This window comes from Coregonus clupeaformis, chromosome 15, assembly GCF_020615455.1.
Source record: "Coregonus clupeaformis isolate EN_2021a chromosome 15, ASM2061545v1, whole genome shotgun sequence".
Lineage (NCBI taxonomy): Eukaryota > Metazoa > Chordata > Actinopteri > Salmoniformes > Salmonidae > Coregonus > Coregonus clupeaformis.
The window spans coordinates 61,876,663-61,896,261 of record NC_059206.1 but is presented as its reverse complement, the minus strand read 5'-3'; the positions used below and the strand labels follow the sequence as shown (position 1 = coordinate 61,896,261).

The 19,599-nt window shown below is 47.1% G+C and overlaps 1 protein-coding gene across 1 annotated transcript in view; it reads right to left on the bottom strand.

The window, feature by feature from the left end:
* Positions 1-19,599, bottom strand: part of LOC121582905 (immunoglobulin superfamily DCC subclass member 3) — a 96,508-nt gene that overhangs the window by 28,670 nt on the left and 48,239 nt on the right. Inside the window, exon 3 of the mRNA XM_041899060.2 lies at positions 424-568. Coding sequence (XP_041754994.2) covers positions 424-568 — 145 coding nt within the window. The remainder of the gene's footprint in view (positions 1-423; positions 569-19,599) is intronic.

Here is a 19,599-nt window from a genome sequence, read left to right as displayed (position 1 = left end):
AGAGAGAGAGAGAGAGAGAGGGTGGGGGAGGGAGGGCAGAGGGAGAAAGGGAAAGAGAGAAAAAGGGAGAGGGGGGAGAAGAGAGAGATAGATAGAGGGAGGGAGAGAAAAAGAAAGAGGGAGTAGATAATTGTTTGCTTGATTAAGTGTGTTTACACACGCAACGTAAACTCAATTTAAAACAGCTAGACAGACACAAGGGAGGCTACAGCACACTGGATTCCAGGTGGTGTTGATCTGAGCTGAGTGAGGCTTGGCTGGGTAACAGTTAAGTGAAGGTTGTGAAGCTGCTACAGTGAATTTGTTTATCTCTATAGCTGTGAAATAAAGTTTGGACTGCTCGCTTCTAGATAGCCAGAGTTATGTGTGCAGGTACAGTAGTTGGTAGGCACAGCTGAGGTGATTAACACAGAGGAACCCTACCTCTCATCCTTAGTGTCCACGGAGCGGCCATCTTTCTCCCAGCTGATGGCAGGCTCAGGCAGGCCGTGAATCTGGCACTGGAACCGCCCCATGCCCGCCTCCTCCGCACGCACTGACCGCGGCTGGACATGGAACTCCGCCATCGCTGGAGAGAGAGGGGAGACGCAGCGGTCAATTCAATGTATGAAAACCTACGCAACATTTTTCAGAGCATCTTTCACATAGGCCTACAGTAAATATTACTGCCATGTTCAGTAACAGTGTACTAGTGTCCTAAACTCAGTGGCACACCAACCCAGTTAATCATAACCAATTACCAGGGAGGTATTACCTACAGTGTAAAAGTATTTTTATACCCATTCCCGCACTGGAAGGCAATTAACGTATTGGCAAAAAGGAAATAATGGCTTCATCTTTCAATGGAATGAGTCATAATCCAGTGGCTTTATCTAAAGAAACGCTGGGGGGCTCTTAACCTTGAGCAGACACATTGCAATGAAATGAACCAAATGAGCAGCGGAGCCGAGACTGTAGTCTGTCCAGGGCAGGGAGCTGCCATGTGATTAGGCAATTACCTGTGTTCTACTGTCAGCAATCACTGTGCAGGAAACCCTAGTGCTCATTACCCCTAGTTCCAGGGGAAAGCCTGTGTTTGGATAATCTGTCCCTCATCAGTGACACTGGAGTAAATGAAAGGTTCCTAGTTAGGCGCACTACTCAGACCGCTTCGGCTCATACGCTATGCTAACAAACACAGCTGGGCTCAGAGAGAGAGACCTCTGACTACAACTCCGTGGGGGGGCAGTATGAAAAATAAACTAACTGTAAGTCACTCTGGATAAGAGCGTCTGCTAAATTACTAAAATGTAAATGTAATGAACCACCGTAGTGAGTGCTCCATCAGGTGGGGTGAGACATTTATAAACATACAGTAGGATTCTGCGGGAGAGTAATGACAGTGTGATGGCCAGGGTTGCAGATGTACTGTAATGCTGTGGCCAAACGACAGACAGTCAGCCAGACAGTCAGCCAGGCCCAGGCAGGCACTTCACTTCCTGAACTAGATAAATTAAGTCTAATTAGCCCCCTTACTGTGCCCAGTGATTAAACAGTATGGTCAAGAAGAGGAAGAGGACAGTGATGTAGGGAAGGAAGGGGCCAGGTGGGAGAGGACAGTGATGTAGGGGAGGAAGGGGCCAGGTGGGAGAGGACAGTGATGTAGGGGAGGAAGGGGCCAGGTGGGAGAGGACAGTGATGTAGGGGAGGAAGGGGCCAGGTGGGAGAGGACAGTGATGTAGGGGAGGAAGGGGCCAGGTGGGAGAGGACAGTGATGTAGGGGAGGAAGGGGCAGTTGTTCTCAGGGTGCTATTCTGATTTTAGACTAACAGCAACCTAGGCTAACAGCAGACTAGGCTAACAGCAGACTAGGCTAACAGCAGACTAGGCTAACAGTAACCTAGGCTAACAGCAGACTAGGCTAACAGCAGACTAGGCTAACAGCAACCTAGGCTAACAGCAGACTAGGCTAACAGCAGACTAGGCTAACAGCAACCTAGGCTAACAGCAGACTAGGCTAATATCAGACTAGGCTAACATCAGACTAGGCTAACAGCAGCCTAAGCTTACAGCAGACTAGGCTTACAGCAGACTAGGATAACAGCAGACTAGGCTAACAGCAACCTAGGCTAACAGCAGACTAGGCTAACATCAGACTAGGCTAACAGCAGACTAGGCTAACAGCAGCCTAGGCTAACAGCAGCCTAAGCTTACAGCAGACTAGGCTAACAGCAGACTAGGCTAACAGCAGCCTAGGCTAACAGCAGACTAGGCTAACAGCAACCTAGGCTAACAGCAACCTAGGCTAACAGCAGACTAGGCTAACATCAGACTAGGCTAACAGCAGACTAGGCTAACAGCAGACTAGGCTAACCACAGACTAGGCTAACAGCAACCTAGGCTAACAGCAGACTAGGCTAACATCAGACTAGGCTAACAGCAACCTAGGCTAACAGCAGACTAGGCTAACAGCAACCTAGGCTAACAGCAACCTAGGCTAACAGCAGACTAGGCTAACATCAGACTAGGATAACAGCAGACTAGGCTAACAGCAGCCTAGGCTAACAGCAGCCTAAGCTTACAGCAGACTAGGCTTACAGCAGACTAGGCTAACAGCAGACTAGGCTAACAGCAGCCTAGGCTAACAGCAAACTAGGCTAACAGCAGACTAGGCTAACATCAGACTAGGCTAACAGCAGACTAGGCTAACAGCAGCCTAGGCTAACAGCAGCCTAAGCTTACAGCAGACTAGGCTATCAGCAGCCTAGGCTAACAGCAGACTAGGCTAACAGCAGACTAGGCTAACAGCAACCTAGGCTAACAGCAGACTAGGCTAACAGCAGACTAGGCTAACAGCAGACTAGGCTAACAACAACCTAGGCTAACAGCAGACTAGGCTAACATCAGACTAGGCTAACAGCAACCTAGGCTAACAGCAGACTAGGCTAACAGCAGACTAGGCTAACAGCAACCTAGGCTAACAGCAGACTAGGCTAACATCAGACTAGGCTAACATCAAACTAGGCTAACAGCAGCCTAGGCTAACAGCAGCCTAAGCTTACAGCAGACTAGGCTAACAGCAGCCTAGGCTAACAGCAGACTAGGCTAACAGCAGCCTAAGCTAACAGTAGCCTACGCTAACAGCAGACTAGGCTAACAGCAGACTAGGCTAACAGCAGCAGTGAAAGAGAAGTCTGATGTTCGCTATCATAGAACTGATTCTGTTAACAACAAAGTTTTCTGGTGAGTGTTTTGCATTGATCTGTATCAGTCTTGTGGACCCTCTGTTGGTAGGATCACTTTGTGCATCCTCAGAACTGTAGACTACATTTACAGTGTTCAACTGTAAACAATGTACTGTCAAAGCCACGTGAGGTCTGAAGCAGCAATAGCTGATCTTCAAATGCGCCACTTAACGAAGACCACAATACAACCTTGCTTAATGGAGCTGACAGTCCAGTCCGGCTCACTCCAATTGTTAACACATACTGTATCAGTGTGAAGTAAACCTCACCAGAATGACAACACACATAGCCACAGTGAATTTGTTGATCTGGGCGATCTCGCTTCATACATGTAAAATAACAGAACATACTGTAGGTTTATGCTTCAAACAACGTAATCTCTGGAAGAGAACATGGCAGAATCCACAAAAACACCTGTGCAGATACATCCATAATGTGTTTTTCCTCATTCAGCAGCTGCATTTCACATATCAGCTCCCTGTGGAACAAAGCAGTGCTGTGGGCTTGGTGCTGTGGTGTGGGGGTGGGGCATGCAACACAAACTCAATTAGAGAGATGCCTGTCTTTTTCTCAGCTCTCCCACCATGTTCAAGACAAGTGCACTTATTTAAATGTCAACCGTAATTAACTTGGACCGAGCAGGACTTATCTGAACACTCTTAGCATAACAAGAGGCCTAGACCCCCTCCTTGCTCTCTTCCTCTGTTCTTTTTCAACTGGTACATTTATTTAAGCTAAGCTAGTACCCCGCGCGGCTCTACGGGATCCTACAGAAAGCTCGCTACGTCCGGAGAGGATCAGCATTCACACAGTCGTTTTTCTAGCGTCTTGTTTTTGTTAGCCCCAATTCCCCCGAAAAACAAAGGCGGAGGGAGGGAGTTAGTAAAAAGAGAAAAAAGTCAGAACTGAAATTAGGCCCAGAGACGGAAAAACACGTCTCATTGATGGCCTTCTGGAAACGTGTAGGAGTGAGGAACAAGATGATGGCGAAGATGATGAAGTGGTGCTGGAGCACTGTAAGCACGTGATGCACTGTGTCGTCAATTATCATTTAATAAGTTGCGTTTAATTCTAAGCTCTATTGAGAAATGCTGCATTCCCTGTCAAGACTTGACCCTGAAGTCTCCAAATTGATGTATAGAGACCACAGTTGTGATTAAAATTTGACCAAGCTTATTTAGAATTCCTCCAACCCTAACTACTTGCTCTTTAGAGGTTACAGACAATAAAAGACAGGAAGAAATAAAGCTACTGTAAAGCCCTACACATACTTTCAGTAGCCTAATATTTCTTAATATGTGGTCCTCTGTAGCTCAGCTGGTAGAGCACAGCGCTTGTAACGCCAAGGTAGTGGGTTCGATCCCCGGGACCACCCATACACAAAAATGTATGCACGCATGACTGTAAGTCGCTTTGGATAAAAGCGTCTGCTAAATGGCATATTATTATATTTTAATTACCACCAGTACTAGAATGCTATTACTTTGCCTCTGACACTCTTACTCAGCCTGACAAATGTACTGTACAGGCAGCCAGCTTCTGTTTTGTTTTCCCATACACATTATACATTTAAACAGCACTTTTTTAACTGAGGCATTTGAGGATTAGTGCCTCAAGGGCCCAACTATAATATCCCCATCTTGGACTAGCAACCTTGTGTGGCCATAAAGAGATTTGCCTAACCTACTCCATTATAGTGAATGGTGAAATGGCGATCTTCGTGGTCAATATTCCTAGATATAAAAAAAAAATATTGAACACAATCATGTTACCAATAAGTGCTTTTATTTCATCAGATGTATGTACTAGAACCGATTACTTTAAAATCACACAGAGACGAAGTTAAAAGGATAATTTAGTTGCTAATGGAAGCCTGCAGTACCTCGGATGGCCCTCAATTTAAGAGGGAGCAGCACTAAGCTAGCCTGCAACGTCACTTCCTAGAGTAGCTCAAACTGCACATGCGCTGTTTCCAAAAAGGAATAAATACACAATGAGTAACGACAACTTGGCTATAAAAACGTGGGTATTATACAAATATAAATATAAGCAGTGGCCACTGTAATCTAGAGCACTATCAGACTGTACGAGTGTCAGCAGAGGCTCCTGTGTAGAGCATTGATTTAAGGGGAGACTAGAGGCAGTGTGGAGGTGGTGATACTGTACATATAGGTGTACTGGAACAGTCAGCCTAGGGAGCTTTGTGAACAGAACACCATGTACAGAAACAGGGAGAGACGACTGAGCACAGCACACATCACTGATGTGATTAAAGCAGCTCCCTTTCTTTTCACACATGCATACACAAGCCTGCACGCACACACGCATACACCGATTACACACTGCTGTTTGTGTGCAGTCCATGGCCAACGCTGTCACGGGCACACAGAGGACACTGAGCCAAAAAGAGAGTGGGCATGAATGTTGAAGAACAAAGAGAATAAAGAGGGAAGATCACCTCCTTAAAGAGCTTTCTTTCTGTTGCATCTGTGCCAAGTAGTCATCATGTCTGCTGAACTGGATGTTGTGTGTGTCCGCAGACACCGCCGCCCCCCAGAGGGTCCCTGCCCTCAGCCCTCATGCATAAAACATGGAGAGGCTGCACATAGCGAGAGAGAGAAAGAGGCCCACACCTCCGCTCTGCTCCACACCGCCTGCCGCCATCACAGGAACACAGCCTGCTACAAATCCACACTGACACACACACAGCCTGGGCACACAGAAACACATAGACGCAGCAGGTACTGTATACACAGAGAGAGAAACATACAGTTTTTATACACAACAGCACAACACTTCTAGGGGGCGTAGTATAAATGTGGCTATATAAAACCCAAACACACACACAGGTTGATCAGCGATAAGTCAGTGTGGCAGAAGGCAGGCGGTAGCAGCTCTCCAGTCAGCAGTAGACTTGTTTTTATAACCCTTTTTATTATTCCTCATAGAGTGTTAGTCTGGCAAGTGTTCAGAAACACTAAGACATTATTACAGACCGTCCGTTCCCAGCACGGAGCAGCAGTGTAAATTAAGCAGATCTAATTACGGGGATAGAAGCCTGAAAGAGGACAGAGATCCATCCATTAAGGAGTGCTGGTGGAGAGGAACGTGATGCTTGGATCATCTCAGCCAGGGAGGGACTCCCCTCGCCCCTCAGATTCCTGGAAGAGCCCAAAGGGCTTTTTATGGCGTTCCACAAAATACCACAAAACCTGCTCAATGTCAAATGTGATCCATGAATTTCACACAGACTGATGGACACAGAGCCAGATCCAGACAGACAGACAATAATAGACCAGATGGAGAGAGCTCTTGGGCTTGATTTGATTTAACATCCAAAACACATACTGGGGATTCATGTGACAACTACATGGACAGTAAAATATCAAATTCCACCTATATGATAAGGCACTTCACGGGTTACACAGTGTCTCTGTGATGTATGTTTCGCCTGGATTGGATGGGATGATTCATTGATATGTCAGAGTTAACGGTGCCAGAAGAGATACACACGTCGCTCCCCAGCACTCTCAAACCTCCAGCCTTCCATGTTGTGAGGCTCCAATGAACTCCCATGTTATAATGTTATTGCCCCCCAACACTCCCCACCTAACCCCCCCACCTCCACTCCCACCTCTCATCCATTCTACCCCCACCACCTCAAACCCTCTGGGCCCCCTCAGGCTCATGGGATCATCAGGCAGGGAGGGCACACGTTGTTCTAGCAATAAAACCTCTTGCTCCTCTCCTCCTCTCCTCCCCAGTAAACCAGTATAATGGTAATGGTGACCATAAATAATGCAGATGGTATATGATGCAATTCCAGCATGGAGAGTCACCATGCTTTAAATAGGCAACCTGATTTTTTCACCCTAGAGTGTTTTATTCCCTAACCCGCACCCTGTATTTGGTTGCCGTTTCACCAGGGGCCTTGTATTGATGCTCTATACTGTACTTTTTCTTCTCCTGGCACCCATTTTCTTCTTTTAACGCATTAGCCCATAAACAGTGGGACACGGCAGCTTCTGCGTAAGCCCACGCATCGCTCACCCTCACTGTCTCAGGGCTGGGGGCAGCCAGGCTCCTCCCACACACTTTGCAGTAGAGGAGAGGCTGAGGATGAAGACCCCGTGACACGCAACGTAGCGTACACACACACACACACCCCTATGATCTCAACCCAAAGGTGCTGTCTGCATCTCATTCCAGGCTTCTGTATTTATCTAAGACTGGACCTTCTGATACTTATAGTCACCATGGTAATTACTTGTCTTCCTGGCTAGAAGGAGAATCACTCCATGTGTTTTACTTATCTCATCCTGTCAGTCTACGGTACAGGGCCAATGTGAGTCACTGTCACCTCCCTGTCATTCAGATCAAGTACAACCCAGTTTTTCAGCGCAAGTAAAACCCATTTCCCTATAACATCTGTAATGTGTTTTACAATTGGATTTGGTTCCTCGCTGTATGTGGCTTGTCTAAACGTGCTTCCTCTAGCCTCTTGACGGTGATGTACCTTATTGAGAGGCGCTGTCTGTCCTAAATAGAGTTATATTGATGGATTTGCTGGAGCGGGCGCAGTGCACACTATGCTAAATAAAGTTAGATGGATGGGTGTCATTAATCCTGTCATACAGGGACATGGCGCAGGCAGCAGCAGCGTCAGACACACTCACTACTGAGTTACGGCAGGGCCACCAAAACACACCAGATCTCCTCCCATAGACTCACTACTGAGTTACGGCAGGGCCACCAAAACACACCAGATCTCCTCCCATAGACTCACTACTGAGTTACGGCAGGGCCACCAAAACACACCAGATCTCCTCCCATAGACTCACTACTGAGTTACGGCAGGGCCACCAAAACACACCAGATCTCCTCCCATAGACTCACTACTGAGTTACGGCAGGGCCACCAAAACACACCAGATCTCCTCCCATAGACCCTCATTATTGAGCAGGGAACTGGGAGACTGGGCTGGCCAGCTCTTAGCCATACACAGAGAGAGAGTCTAGTCTATTCTAGTCTGTTTCAACTAGTCTATTTCTCCGTAAGCACAACCAAATATGAGACGATCAGACCTCTTCATTAAAGACATCCCCAACAGCCACACAGACGCAAGGCCGTGGGTATACACACCAAAGGCTTTGTGTTTGTGTGTGAAGGGTTTGTGTGTCTTCATCCTTTTGTAGACGCTGTTGAACAGAAGAAGAGGCCAGCGATGTTGCTCTCTTGTTAAGGATCTCTGGTGTCATAGTTTCATGTGAATAAAAAGGCATGGTGGTGACTGAAGGACAGAAAACGCACCGCCACAGAGCATGGGCTCCCCCAGCTAATTAGCGCATTATTGGGACTATATGTCTTTGAAAAGGACATATAAAGAAAGATAAGACCTTTTTCATATTGTAAACAGCAACTGTGGCTGAGGCCTCACAGCGCTCTGTGTTAGTATCCAGGGCTATACATTAGTAGCTGGAAGAGAAGAGGGGAAGATAGCGAGGTCATTAGGAGACAACCATAAAAGCTTTGTTCTGATGAAATGGAGCCAGCCATAGAGGCTGATGGGAAAGCCCTGTCACTCATTATGTAACCTAACGTAGAAGGCGTAAAAAGACATCTGTTTTTCAGGGGAAATGGAAGTTAGGTTGAAAATACTGTATCCTTGAAAACTAGAAACATCTGCTTTCTGCCGAGCCCATGGACAGTGCTCATTACGTGATCTGCCTGTTGTAGTGAAGTGAGGGTGCTGGCCCCCCTAGCCCTCCCTGGCCTCTCCACCCAGGGACAAAGAGTGGTGCGACCTCTGGGCCCCACAGCAGCCCTGGCCCCAACCCTAAGAGAAGAGGAGGCACCTCTCTCTCTCTCTCTCTCTCTCTCTCTCTCTTCTAACACTGAGCCTCTCTACATACATAAGCATGCAGGCCTAATTAAAGTGGGGCCCATTAAACCACAACAGATGCTGAAAATTAAGAGATTATTTAAATGACTGCTACAGAAAGGACAGGGGAGGGGAGGAGAAAAGCGAAGGAGGTAGAAAAGAAGGAAAAAATTAGGACAGAAAGAAAATAGACGGGCGCACCATTACAAATGATTTAGCAGTGTTTTTCCACTGTTGATGCAGTCATTGTTAATATTTTGTGCAGAAAAGAAAAAACATTAGTAGATGTTTAGGGGCGCTGTTGTGCAAAATGCAACAAAGGCGAGCCTTGATGTGTGAGAATAAAATAACCCAGAGAGGGCCGTTTGTTTTAATAATTGATTGGCCAGAGATATGCATGCTCATTAAGTCACTTCAAACACTGTAGTTATTAATCACACAGAGCCCATATGAGTGGCAGAGACAAACATGCCTAGACTGGGCTGAGACCCCCCTCACTGTGGCCCAGCTCTGGCTGTGTGAGTGTTTGTGTGTGTGGCGACTGGAGCCCCTGGGTTCCCAGGCTGAATCCCCTCACCCTGCCTGTCATCCACAACACAGAACAGTACGGCAGAACAGAACACATCAGAATACCACAGAGTAAACCAGAGTAGAGGCTCAATAGCTCTCAGATAACTAGGCCGCTGCCACTGACACTCAATTAATATCTTAATATCTCTTTGCATCACACAAGGCCTCACCTCCCCACCCTGGCTTTAGAGGAACTCTCTTCATTCCACTGTGGAACACAGGGGAGAACAGAGAGACGTGTTTGTATTCACAATCTGGCTTCGTAACTAAATAAATCACGCGGTTACCCTGTGAATGCCTCGGTGCAGTGACAGAGAGGGGATGCATCTTTCGGAAAATATAAAAGTCCTCCAACAAAGTTTGGAACTTCCTAGTTCTGTTGGGAGTGTTTATAGGGCAGCTTGTGGTCACAACACCTCTGTCAGTTGGGTTAACACCGCCACCTATTGAGGTGGTGTGGGACAATGACACACTTTACTGTCACTGTAGCTACACCACAAACTTTTCTTTCCACGGACTGTAGCCTAAACTGGGACACAACTCGGCCCATTCAAAGCCTATTATCCTGGGCCTGTATGTAAAAAAAATAACCAAGAGGGCTTTCAGCTGGGACACACAAGCAACACTAGTTTAGTCCCATTCTATTGGGGCCTGGAATTCTCCACTTGAAAGAACCTGATCTCCTCTTAACCTGCCCCCTCTCAGTGTGGCCCCCCTGCCAAATGACCCCCTCATTAAAGGCTTTGCACTGGAGATGGCTCCGGATGCAGCATGCGATCTGGCTTTGATGGCCCACAGTCTCATCGGCTTGTCATTTCAAATCACCTTCTCCCTCTCAGCAACAACTTTGGTGCTGTGGAGAGGTGCTCTCTGGTGTTAATTGGGTTTTCCCGGGACAGAATATGGCTGGAGCACGGCGAGGTACGGCTAGGCTGGGGTTCGCCGCACCAGGAATCATTAAAGCAGCAGAGAGAGAAACACTCCCTGGCCGAGCGACACAGAGCACAGTGAGCTGAAACACTACAGCGTCCCTCGAGAGAGAAAACCACAGAGAGGCGGAGGGAGGGGAAATGGGGTGGGGGGGAGATGGAGAAAAAAGAGGAGAGTAAGGGGGAGGAGGAGGAGGAGGGGGAGAAGGAGGGCAGTGAGCGAACGAGGTGGAGAGGAAAGAGAGAGGGAGAAAGAAGAGAGGAAGGGCTAACGAGGGAAGTAGAGGGAATGGGAATGTACGTACAGAGGGGGACACAGTGGATGAGGTGGAGAGGGAAACCTATTCTGCCCTGAACAGATTGCAAAGGCTGATGAAAGACAAACATTTTCACATTGAATTGCAATTTAATTATGCCACTATTATGCACATCCATGTCTTCAGGTTGGCCTTTTCACAGTTTTAATAATCAAATCACGCATCCCCCTCGTAAAACAATAGGCTCAATAAACCATCCATCTCACTCAACCGTCAAAGCCATTTTCACTTAGTTCCTCTCATCATTATGTACAGTACATTATATTTCCCCATCATGTAGTCCATACTACAGTCATCTACCTCTGGGACGACAGGCAGTCATTCATTCACAGGGGGGCTGTACAGAGCCATAACTAATGTACCTTAAAATAGATTTCCACTATCTCGTCTTATGGACAGAAGATATTTTCAGCACCTGATTGTTGGTGGAGAGAGACTATACATCCACGCTGACATTCTCCCGTTGCCTAGGGCCACATATCTAATCAATATCACCAATAGCAGTTGAAGCAACTGGCTGTTATAAATTAAATGAGATGCGCTCTCTCTTTCACGCTCTCTCTCTCTCTCTCTCTCTCTCTCTCACTCTCTCTCTCTCTCTCTCTCTCTCTCTCTCTCTCTCTCTCTCTCTCTCTCTCTCTCTCTCTCTCTCTCTCTCTCTCTCTCTCTCTCTCTCTCTCTCTCTCTATCTCTCTCTCTCTCTCATCCTCCTGTCATTTAATTCACCACCTCGCCAAGCAAACTTTTCTGTTTTTTTCCAGTAAGGAAAAAACCTGCCTCTTAAAGTGCAGTTTTCTTATTTTCCTTGTGTGTGTAGTTTGAAATATCGAAAACGCTTACAGACATCTGGGGTGAAATACCATTTATATTCAAATGGAAATGCCATTAGATCATTCCTTGGCTTGTTTTCTCCTTGTCGTTTTGTCACCCCAGAAATTAAAAAGATGAATTCGGTGCTGGCTATACAGGCCCAGTTTTGAATAACAAAGTGGATGGACATTTGGCATCACAATCCTCCCCAGCCAAAGAGACATTACTTCCCCCTCATTAGAGAGTAACTGTTGAGGGCCATTCTTTCATAGGGCCACAGACGGGATAAATCTCTGATTCTCTTACACTCAATGTTCATGGTCACCAGATCAGCCTTAACACTAGTCTATTTTCACACATTGGCAGTGGAAGTTTATAAAATAAACTTTATAAAATAGGAGTGAGATACCCTACCGTATGTATGAGAGTTTGTGTCATAGAGTTTGTTCCAGTGTTAGTGTGGTGGCAGTGAACTTGACAGTGGGCCGGGGCCGGCAGGTCGGTGTGAGGAGGGAGTGTGAACAGGAGGTGACGGATGGCCCCACATCTGGCACTCCCACGTCCCCTATGAAAGGAGTCTTGGCCTGGGCGGGACAGCCCCAGTGCGCTCCACTGCACTTCACAGGACCCTGCATATTTGGGACCCCAACATGGTGGCGTAAATCACTGCCCCCCACCAACTCACATGCACGCCCACCGTGACACACACACACACACACATATGCTTGCGCTAAACCACACACACACACACACATACACACACACACACACACACAAATATGTGCTTGTGCACAAACACAATAGACGGTACCATTACGAATCTAAAGCTCTCTATGAGAGGGGAGGTCCACTGCTTCCCCCGTGAGTGACAACTGGCCAAATGTGGGCAGTAGCCATGTGTCATTGTCATCGTCACTGTTAGGGAGAGTCATACCCCAGCACCCAACGAGCATGAAGATGTAATATATTCTGGCTCATACTCTCCCTGCCTTCACCATCTGTTAGTGGAGCCATCCACATGGTTCATATGTTGGATGGAACCGCCACACAGACCAGACAGTGATGCAATCAGCCAGCTAAACAGGGTATACCTAATGCATGACTTGAAGTGTTGTTGTGGTGTAGTGACTAATGGCCATCACCCTGGACGGCACTCTGTGATGAGACCAGAGAAAATCACAGAGATAACTTACGGTTCATGGGAGAATAGTTTGTTTCTGTTTTTCTCCCTCTCTCCTCCAACCCTAGCCATACTGCCCCTACCCAGACGGTCATGCGCCGTCACAATCTTCGCTCTCTCTCTCCCACTACTCTCTCCTCTTCTATCCTATCATCTCTCCCTTCCCGCCTGCTCTATGGCTGAGAAACCCACTGCATGCTCACAGAACAGGGATGTGGACAGCTGAGGAAAAATTTAGGAAAACGTATCTTCCGGAGGAAATTCCTACACTCCCTCCTGTCTACCTTCTCTTCCTCTGTATCCGCTGCTAAAGCTGCTTTCTATTACTCTAAATTCGAAGCCTCTGCCTCCAACCCTGGAAACTCTTTTTCACCTTCTCCTCCTTCAATCCTCCACCTCTTCCCCCTCCCTCTTCCCTCTCTGCAGATGACTTTGTAAACCACTTTGAAAAAAAGGTTGAAGACATCCTCTCCTCATTCGCTCAGCCTATAGAGTCCACTGGTCCTACTCACACAGAACTACCCTACGCCTTGACCTCTGTCTCCCCTCTCTCTCCAGATGAAATCGTGCGACTAGTGATTTCCAGTCGGCCGACAACCTGCCCACTCGACCCCATCTCCAGACTATCTCGGGAGACCTCCCATTCTTCACTTCCCTCATCAACTCATCCCTGACCACTGGTTGCGTCCCCTCTGACTTCAAAATGGCCAGGGTCGCTCCCCTCCTCAAGAAACCAACACTACAGGCTGGTATCCCTTCTTTCTTTTCTTTCCAAAACACTTGAGCGTGCTGTCTCTGACCAACTCTCTAGCTCTCAGAACGATCTTCTTGACCCTAACCAGTCAGGCTTCAAGACGGGTCACTCAACTGAGGCTGCTCTCCTCTGTGTCACGGAGGCTCTCCGCACTGCCAAAGCTGACTCTCTCCTCTGTTCTCATCCTCCTAGATCTATCTGCTGCCTTCGACACCGTGAACTATCCGTGAACCCTCCTCTCCACCCTCTCAGGGCTGGACGTCTCAGGATGTGCAAAGTTCCTAATCTAGGCACTTGTCATATCCCGTCTGGACTACTGCAACTCTCTGTCGGCTGGGCTCCCACCCCTGCAGCCCGTTTGGTGTTCAACCTTCCCAAGTTCTCCCATGTCAACCCGCTCCTCTGTACACTCCACTGGATTCCAGTCGAGACCATGGTCGAGATCCACTACAAGACCATGGTGTTTGCCTACGGAGCAGCAAGGGGAACTGCCCCTCCCTACCTTCAGGCCTACACCCCAACCCGGGCACTCAGCTCTGCCACCTTTGGTCTCTTGGTCTCCCACCCCTTCTCTGTCCTGGCACCCCAATGGTGGAACCAGCTTCCCACTGATGCTAGGACAGAAGAGTCCTTGCCCATCTTCTGAAAACATCTGAAACCCTACCTCTTCAAAGAGTATCTTAAAGAAGACATCTCAGTCTTATCCCCCCCCCCCCCAGCGTTGACTTTGCTGATAACTTCTTTATTGAGGAAAAATGTACTCAATACGACTGTGATATGTGGTTGTCTCACCTAGCTATCATAAGATGAATGCACTAACTGAAAGTGGCTCTGTATAAGAGCATCTGCTAAATGACTAAAATGTAAACGTAATATGTAGATTAGGTGCTGTGTTGTGCTGGTTCCTGTCAATGTTAAAGCAGAGCTTCACAGAGAGAGGCCCTGCCTGCCTCACAGCCACAATTTATTTCCCCCCTGCACTGATTAAACTCTTCATCCATATTCATGGCTGCCCTCTGCTCTGAGACGAGTCAGGGAGAAGATGAAGGGATTAATGAAGGAGTGACCGAGGCAGGAGAAAGAACGAGCAGAGGGAGAGAAAAAAACAGGGGAACTTATACATTTCACATACCTGTATAAAAACGATTTCTTGTCAACCCACAACCCTTGTCAACCCACAACCCAAGTAGGAGGGAAAGCATTATGTAGGTCTTGTCAACCCACAACCCAAGCAGGAGGGAAAGCATTATGTAGGTCTTGTCAACCCACAACCCAAGCAGGAGGGAAAGCATTATGTAGGCACTGCACTTGAAGTGGCTCATTTCATATTGAGTGATGTTGTTAAAAAACACAGATGCAGAAATTTAGACTCCCTTCCACTGCCAGCTACAGCTCTCTGTCCCCATGACTCAAAGATATGCCACCAGGGTTTGGTAAAAAGCATGTGCTGACTGGTTGCCCCGGTGACCATCTGAAATAGGCAGGGAAGATGGCAGAGCCCCAGTAGTTACCATTGTGCTGTTTACTGGCAGGCCAGGCTGGCTCCCTGGCTGTCTGTAATACATCACTTTGTGTGGAGCACATGCCTGCCATCCACACTCCACATCTGCACTGGATACAGAACGCTTCCAAATCCTCTTTTAGGTGTCCTTTGTTGTGTGGGTGAATTTAAGCATTCTCAATTGTGCGTTCTCTCTCTCTACCTGCTCACTCTCTCTCTCTCTCTCTCTCTCTCTCTCTCTCTCTCTCTCTCTCTCTCTCTCTCCCCCGTTCTCCCTCTACCCACTCTCTCTTGCTCTTTTGAAAGGATGGACAAGCAATTATGGATTTTAAATGAAAACCACCACATTGATCGAACATGAATGGGCTCCCACATCAAATACACATTTCCCCATCCCTCTGTATTTACCTAAATGCTGATAAAAGCCAGGACGCTCCATTAAGGGGATGGATTTGTGTAGAAATACACAAACAAGAATCCATCTGTTCCAAACATAAAAGCAAAGGGAAGAGGCTGAGTGAATAGCTCATAAAACAGTGTGATCGATGCGCTCAGGATATCCATATATTTCCATTATCCATTATGAAGCTCAAATCAGAGCTTGTTTGCAAGGTTCTTAGAGAACCAGGTGCACAGCCATTCCAAGGAAATGAGCCATGTTACCTTAGAGACAAGGTGACATACAGTCACTCTCACACCGAGCCTAAAACACATACTGTATGCAGTATAAGGCATGATAGCATTTACACGTGCACATGGAAGCGCACACACATGCACTCACTGACTCACACATGCGCGCAAAGGAGCGCACACACACACACATACACACACGCAGACCCCTCCCTGCTCCGTCAACTCAACTGACAGCAGTAATGAGTTTCTTCTCCTTTCTCCCTTGCGTAAGCCAACTGGCACCCACTCAAGGGAATTTTTCAGGCTGAATTGCGGCCATTAATCACAATCTAGGGCAAGACCATGCCATCATGTGTATGGCAAGCAGAGATGCGTTTACGGGGGGGGGGGCAATGAGAATACAAGACAGAGGGGGAGCGGGCGTGCAAGAGACAGGGAGGAGGAGGGAGGGAAAAATAGAGAGAGAGAGAGAGAGAGAGAGAGAGCGAACGAGAAGGAGTAGGAGAGAGAGAAAAGATTGTGGTACAGTAATGTGGCTTAATTCACCAAAATGACCTCACTGGTAAATCCTGTGTAGTTGTTACAGTACAGTGGCTGGGTATTCCTCCTCCTTCGCTGACAGTTACTGGGAGGAGCCCCCACTGCATCAATCACAGCCAACAAGCCAGACAGATAGTGAGTGAGAAGGAGAGGCTATTCCTGACTTCAGCAAGCAACAGCACCCCCAAAATACAAACCACAGCACTACAACTCCAGCACACACACACACACACACACACACACACACACACACACCCAACACACACACACAACACACACACAACACACAAACACACACACACACAACACACACAACACACACACACAACACACACACACACACACAGACAACACACACACAACACACACACACCTTGGCGCTGAATAATGATCTTAAATGCATATATTAGGGAGTGTGCCCCGGGGATAAATAAAAAGATAAGATTCCCACTGCGCCAAAGGCAACAGCAACACACTTGATAAAGCAGCCAGCTAGCGTGTAGTATGTAGTATGTAGTGTATGTCTATGATGGAGGGAAGGAAGGACAGACAGCCAGGAGACAGAGAGCAGAGCAGAGCAGGAGTGTCTCTACCTCATCATCACTCTATATATGAGCTAGCGAGTTAGCCAGCCAGCCAACCGGCGGCCATCTTTAAATCTGGTTCTTTGTGACACAGAGATGTTGTCAACATGGTGTCCTGCATCATGTCCTCTATCATAAGACAGCTGGCAGTTTTCTTCCCTCCATTCTTCCTTTCCCTTCTTGTTCTCCAGCGAGCCCTCAAGCTGCCAGCTGACCGTGTTCACCAGGGAAATCAGCCCTCCCGCTGATCAGCAGACCCCGCCCCTCCAAAGCAGGCTAATCCATATGAATTCATGTTAATATGAAGCCTCTCGCCTTTCTCTCTCTCTCAGTGTGTGTGTCGTTTCACCACACACACACACACACACACACAACCAGACCCTCTGTGTGGGTTCCAGGCCTACACCAGCACCATGCCATACACTGACAGCAGGAGGCAAGGGAGGAACACAAATAGAGAATGATAAATATAGGCCTTGTCACAATCACTTAGTGTTCAACCTGGGTAAGATACAAAAGCCTGTTCCTCCACATTCTCCTCCTCCGACCACAGATAAAAACAGACGAAGATGACATGTTTATTTGTTATTTGTTTCATTATAAGGTTTTCATGGTTTTATGAAATGTTGCTATTTCAGTCGTACAGTAAGTGGACCACCACAGCTTTTACTTTCTGTCCATTAGAGAAACTATCATAGACTGAATTGAACATTAACGTTCATTAAGATTATAGGGGATTTACAGTTAGGAAAAAGCAAACAGTTCTTTGAATAGGCTATAAGTCCCACTCAGTGAACCTGGGTCTTAAACAAATCCGACCCGTAAACATCTGTCCCAGTAATTGTCAAAAATAGCCATTTAAAACGGGCCACTTCAATCTCCTAATGTCCCTCTGAAGCCTGGATTAAATGGGATTAGTTTCATTGTGACTCTACAACCAGCTCCCTTTGGCTATGTGGTTACAGTCAAGAGGGGTGTTTTCACCTGTGAGCCACTTCACTTGAGTTCACTGTTGAACACAGTTTCCATCAAACCCACATACCACACTCCTCTCCAGCTGGTCCTAACACGCCTGGTCTAGTTCTCTCTGCCCTTACCTTCAGTTTGGTCAGCTCTCTTCAACATTTCACATTTCAGCTCCACGTAAGGTAAGACGTCAAACATGTGAGGTGTGTGAAACATACACAAACACACACACACACACATATTCCCTCCTTCTCCTGCTTAGCAATGCCCATGGCCTCATGGTGAGGACTAAATAAAGGCTAAGCTAGCTAGCAGAGAGACAAAGTACCAGTGAAATGACAGAGCAGAGCACACAACCAGCCTGTCTCTCCTCTACCTACCAGGCTGAGGCTCCAGACCAGACCTGTATTGACCCCACGTCTTCCTCCCAGTGATGGGTATAAAAATAACACATGCCATTTAGCAGACACTTTTATCCAAAGCATTTTACATATGGGTGGTCCTGGGAATCGAACCCATTAACCTGACGTAGCAAGGGCCATGCTCTACTAACTGAGCTACAGAGGACCACAAAATACACAATTGTTAGTCTTAGCTATGGTGAGGGATGGGAGCAATCACCCTGCAACTGCATTTTCATTCTCAAATGATGCCTCAGCGGGCAAATAGAGTAGTCTATTACACTGTGGGGTTGTTATATCTCTTGGCAGTGCTGCCGATAAAAGAGTCGACTTTATGGCTTACTAACACACTTTAATATTGCGTTTATAAATAAAAAAGGCGAAGACACATACATAAATATGATAAAGGCCTCTGGTTGGGAGGTGGATATAAATTCTTTATGTGATAGCAAAACTGAACATATCCCAACCTCTGTGGTCCTCTGTAGCTCAATTGGTAGAGCATGGTGCTTGTAACGCCAGGGTAGTGGGTTCGATCCCCGGGACCACCCATACGTAAAAATGTATGCACACATGACTGTAAGTCGCTTTGGATAAAAGTGTCTGCTAAATGGCATATTATTATTATTATATTATTAACCCCCGGCACATAAGGAAACCACAAGAGGCACAGAATGTGACATAGAATTCCCAGGTCCCTGTTAACCTATATTTGACATACATACCAAGCGCATATTAAGTACATTAAAAAGGTCATAATGACATCTATCATCTACAGCAGAGGGAATGTACATTACACTGTTACACCGTTGGAGTCAACTGCTAATGTGTGTGAGGAAAGAGAGAGAGAGCGTGAGAGAGAGAGAAAGACAGAGAGAGAAAGACAGAGAGACAGAGAGAGAGAAAAAGAGAGAAAGACAGAGAGAGAGAAAAAGAGAGAAAGACAGAGAGAGAGAGTGAGAGACAGAGAGAGAGTGAGAGATAATTTAATTGAGAGAGAGAGAGACAGAGAGACAGAGAGACATAGAGAGTGAAGGTTAGTGTGAGTGTGTAATCTAAGGCCACAGAGGGGCAGGCATGTTGTGTTCTAACTGCAGAAGCATGCTCATTCAGCTGCGGGTAGCTGGGTCTCTCTCTCTCTCTCTCTCTCTCTCTCTCTCTCTCATCCTGCCTGCTTCATGTGGAAGGCTGCCGTTAAAACAAAGCTGGCGGGGTCACAAGGTCTCCGCACCACATTGGAATGGAATGTTCCTTCCTGGTTCAAGGTCCAACCTCCAGAGCCAGAGGGGCCCGGAGATCATTTGAGACC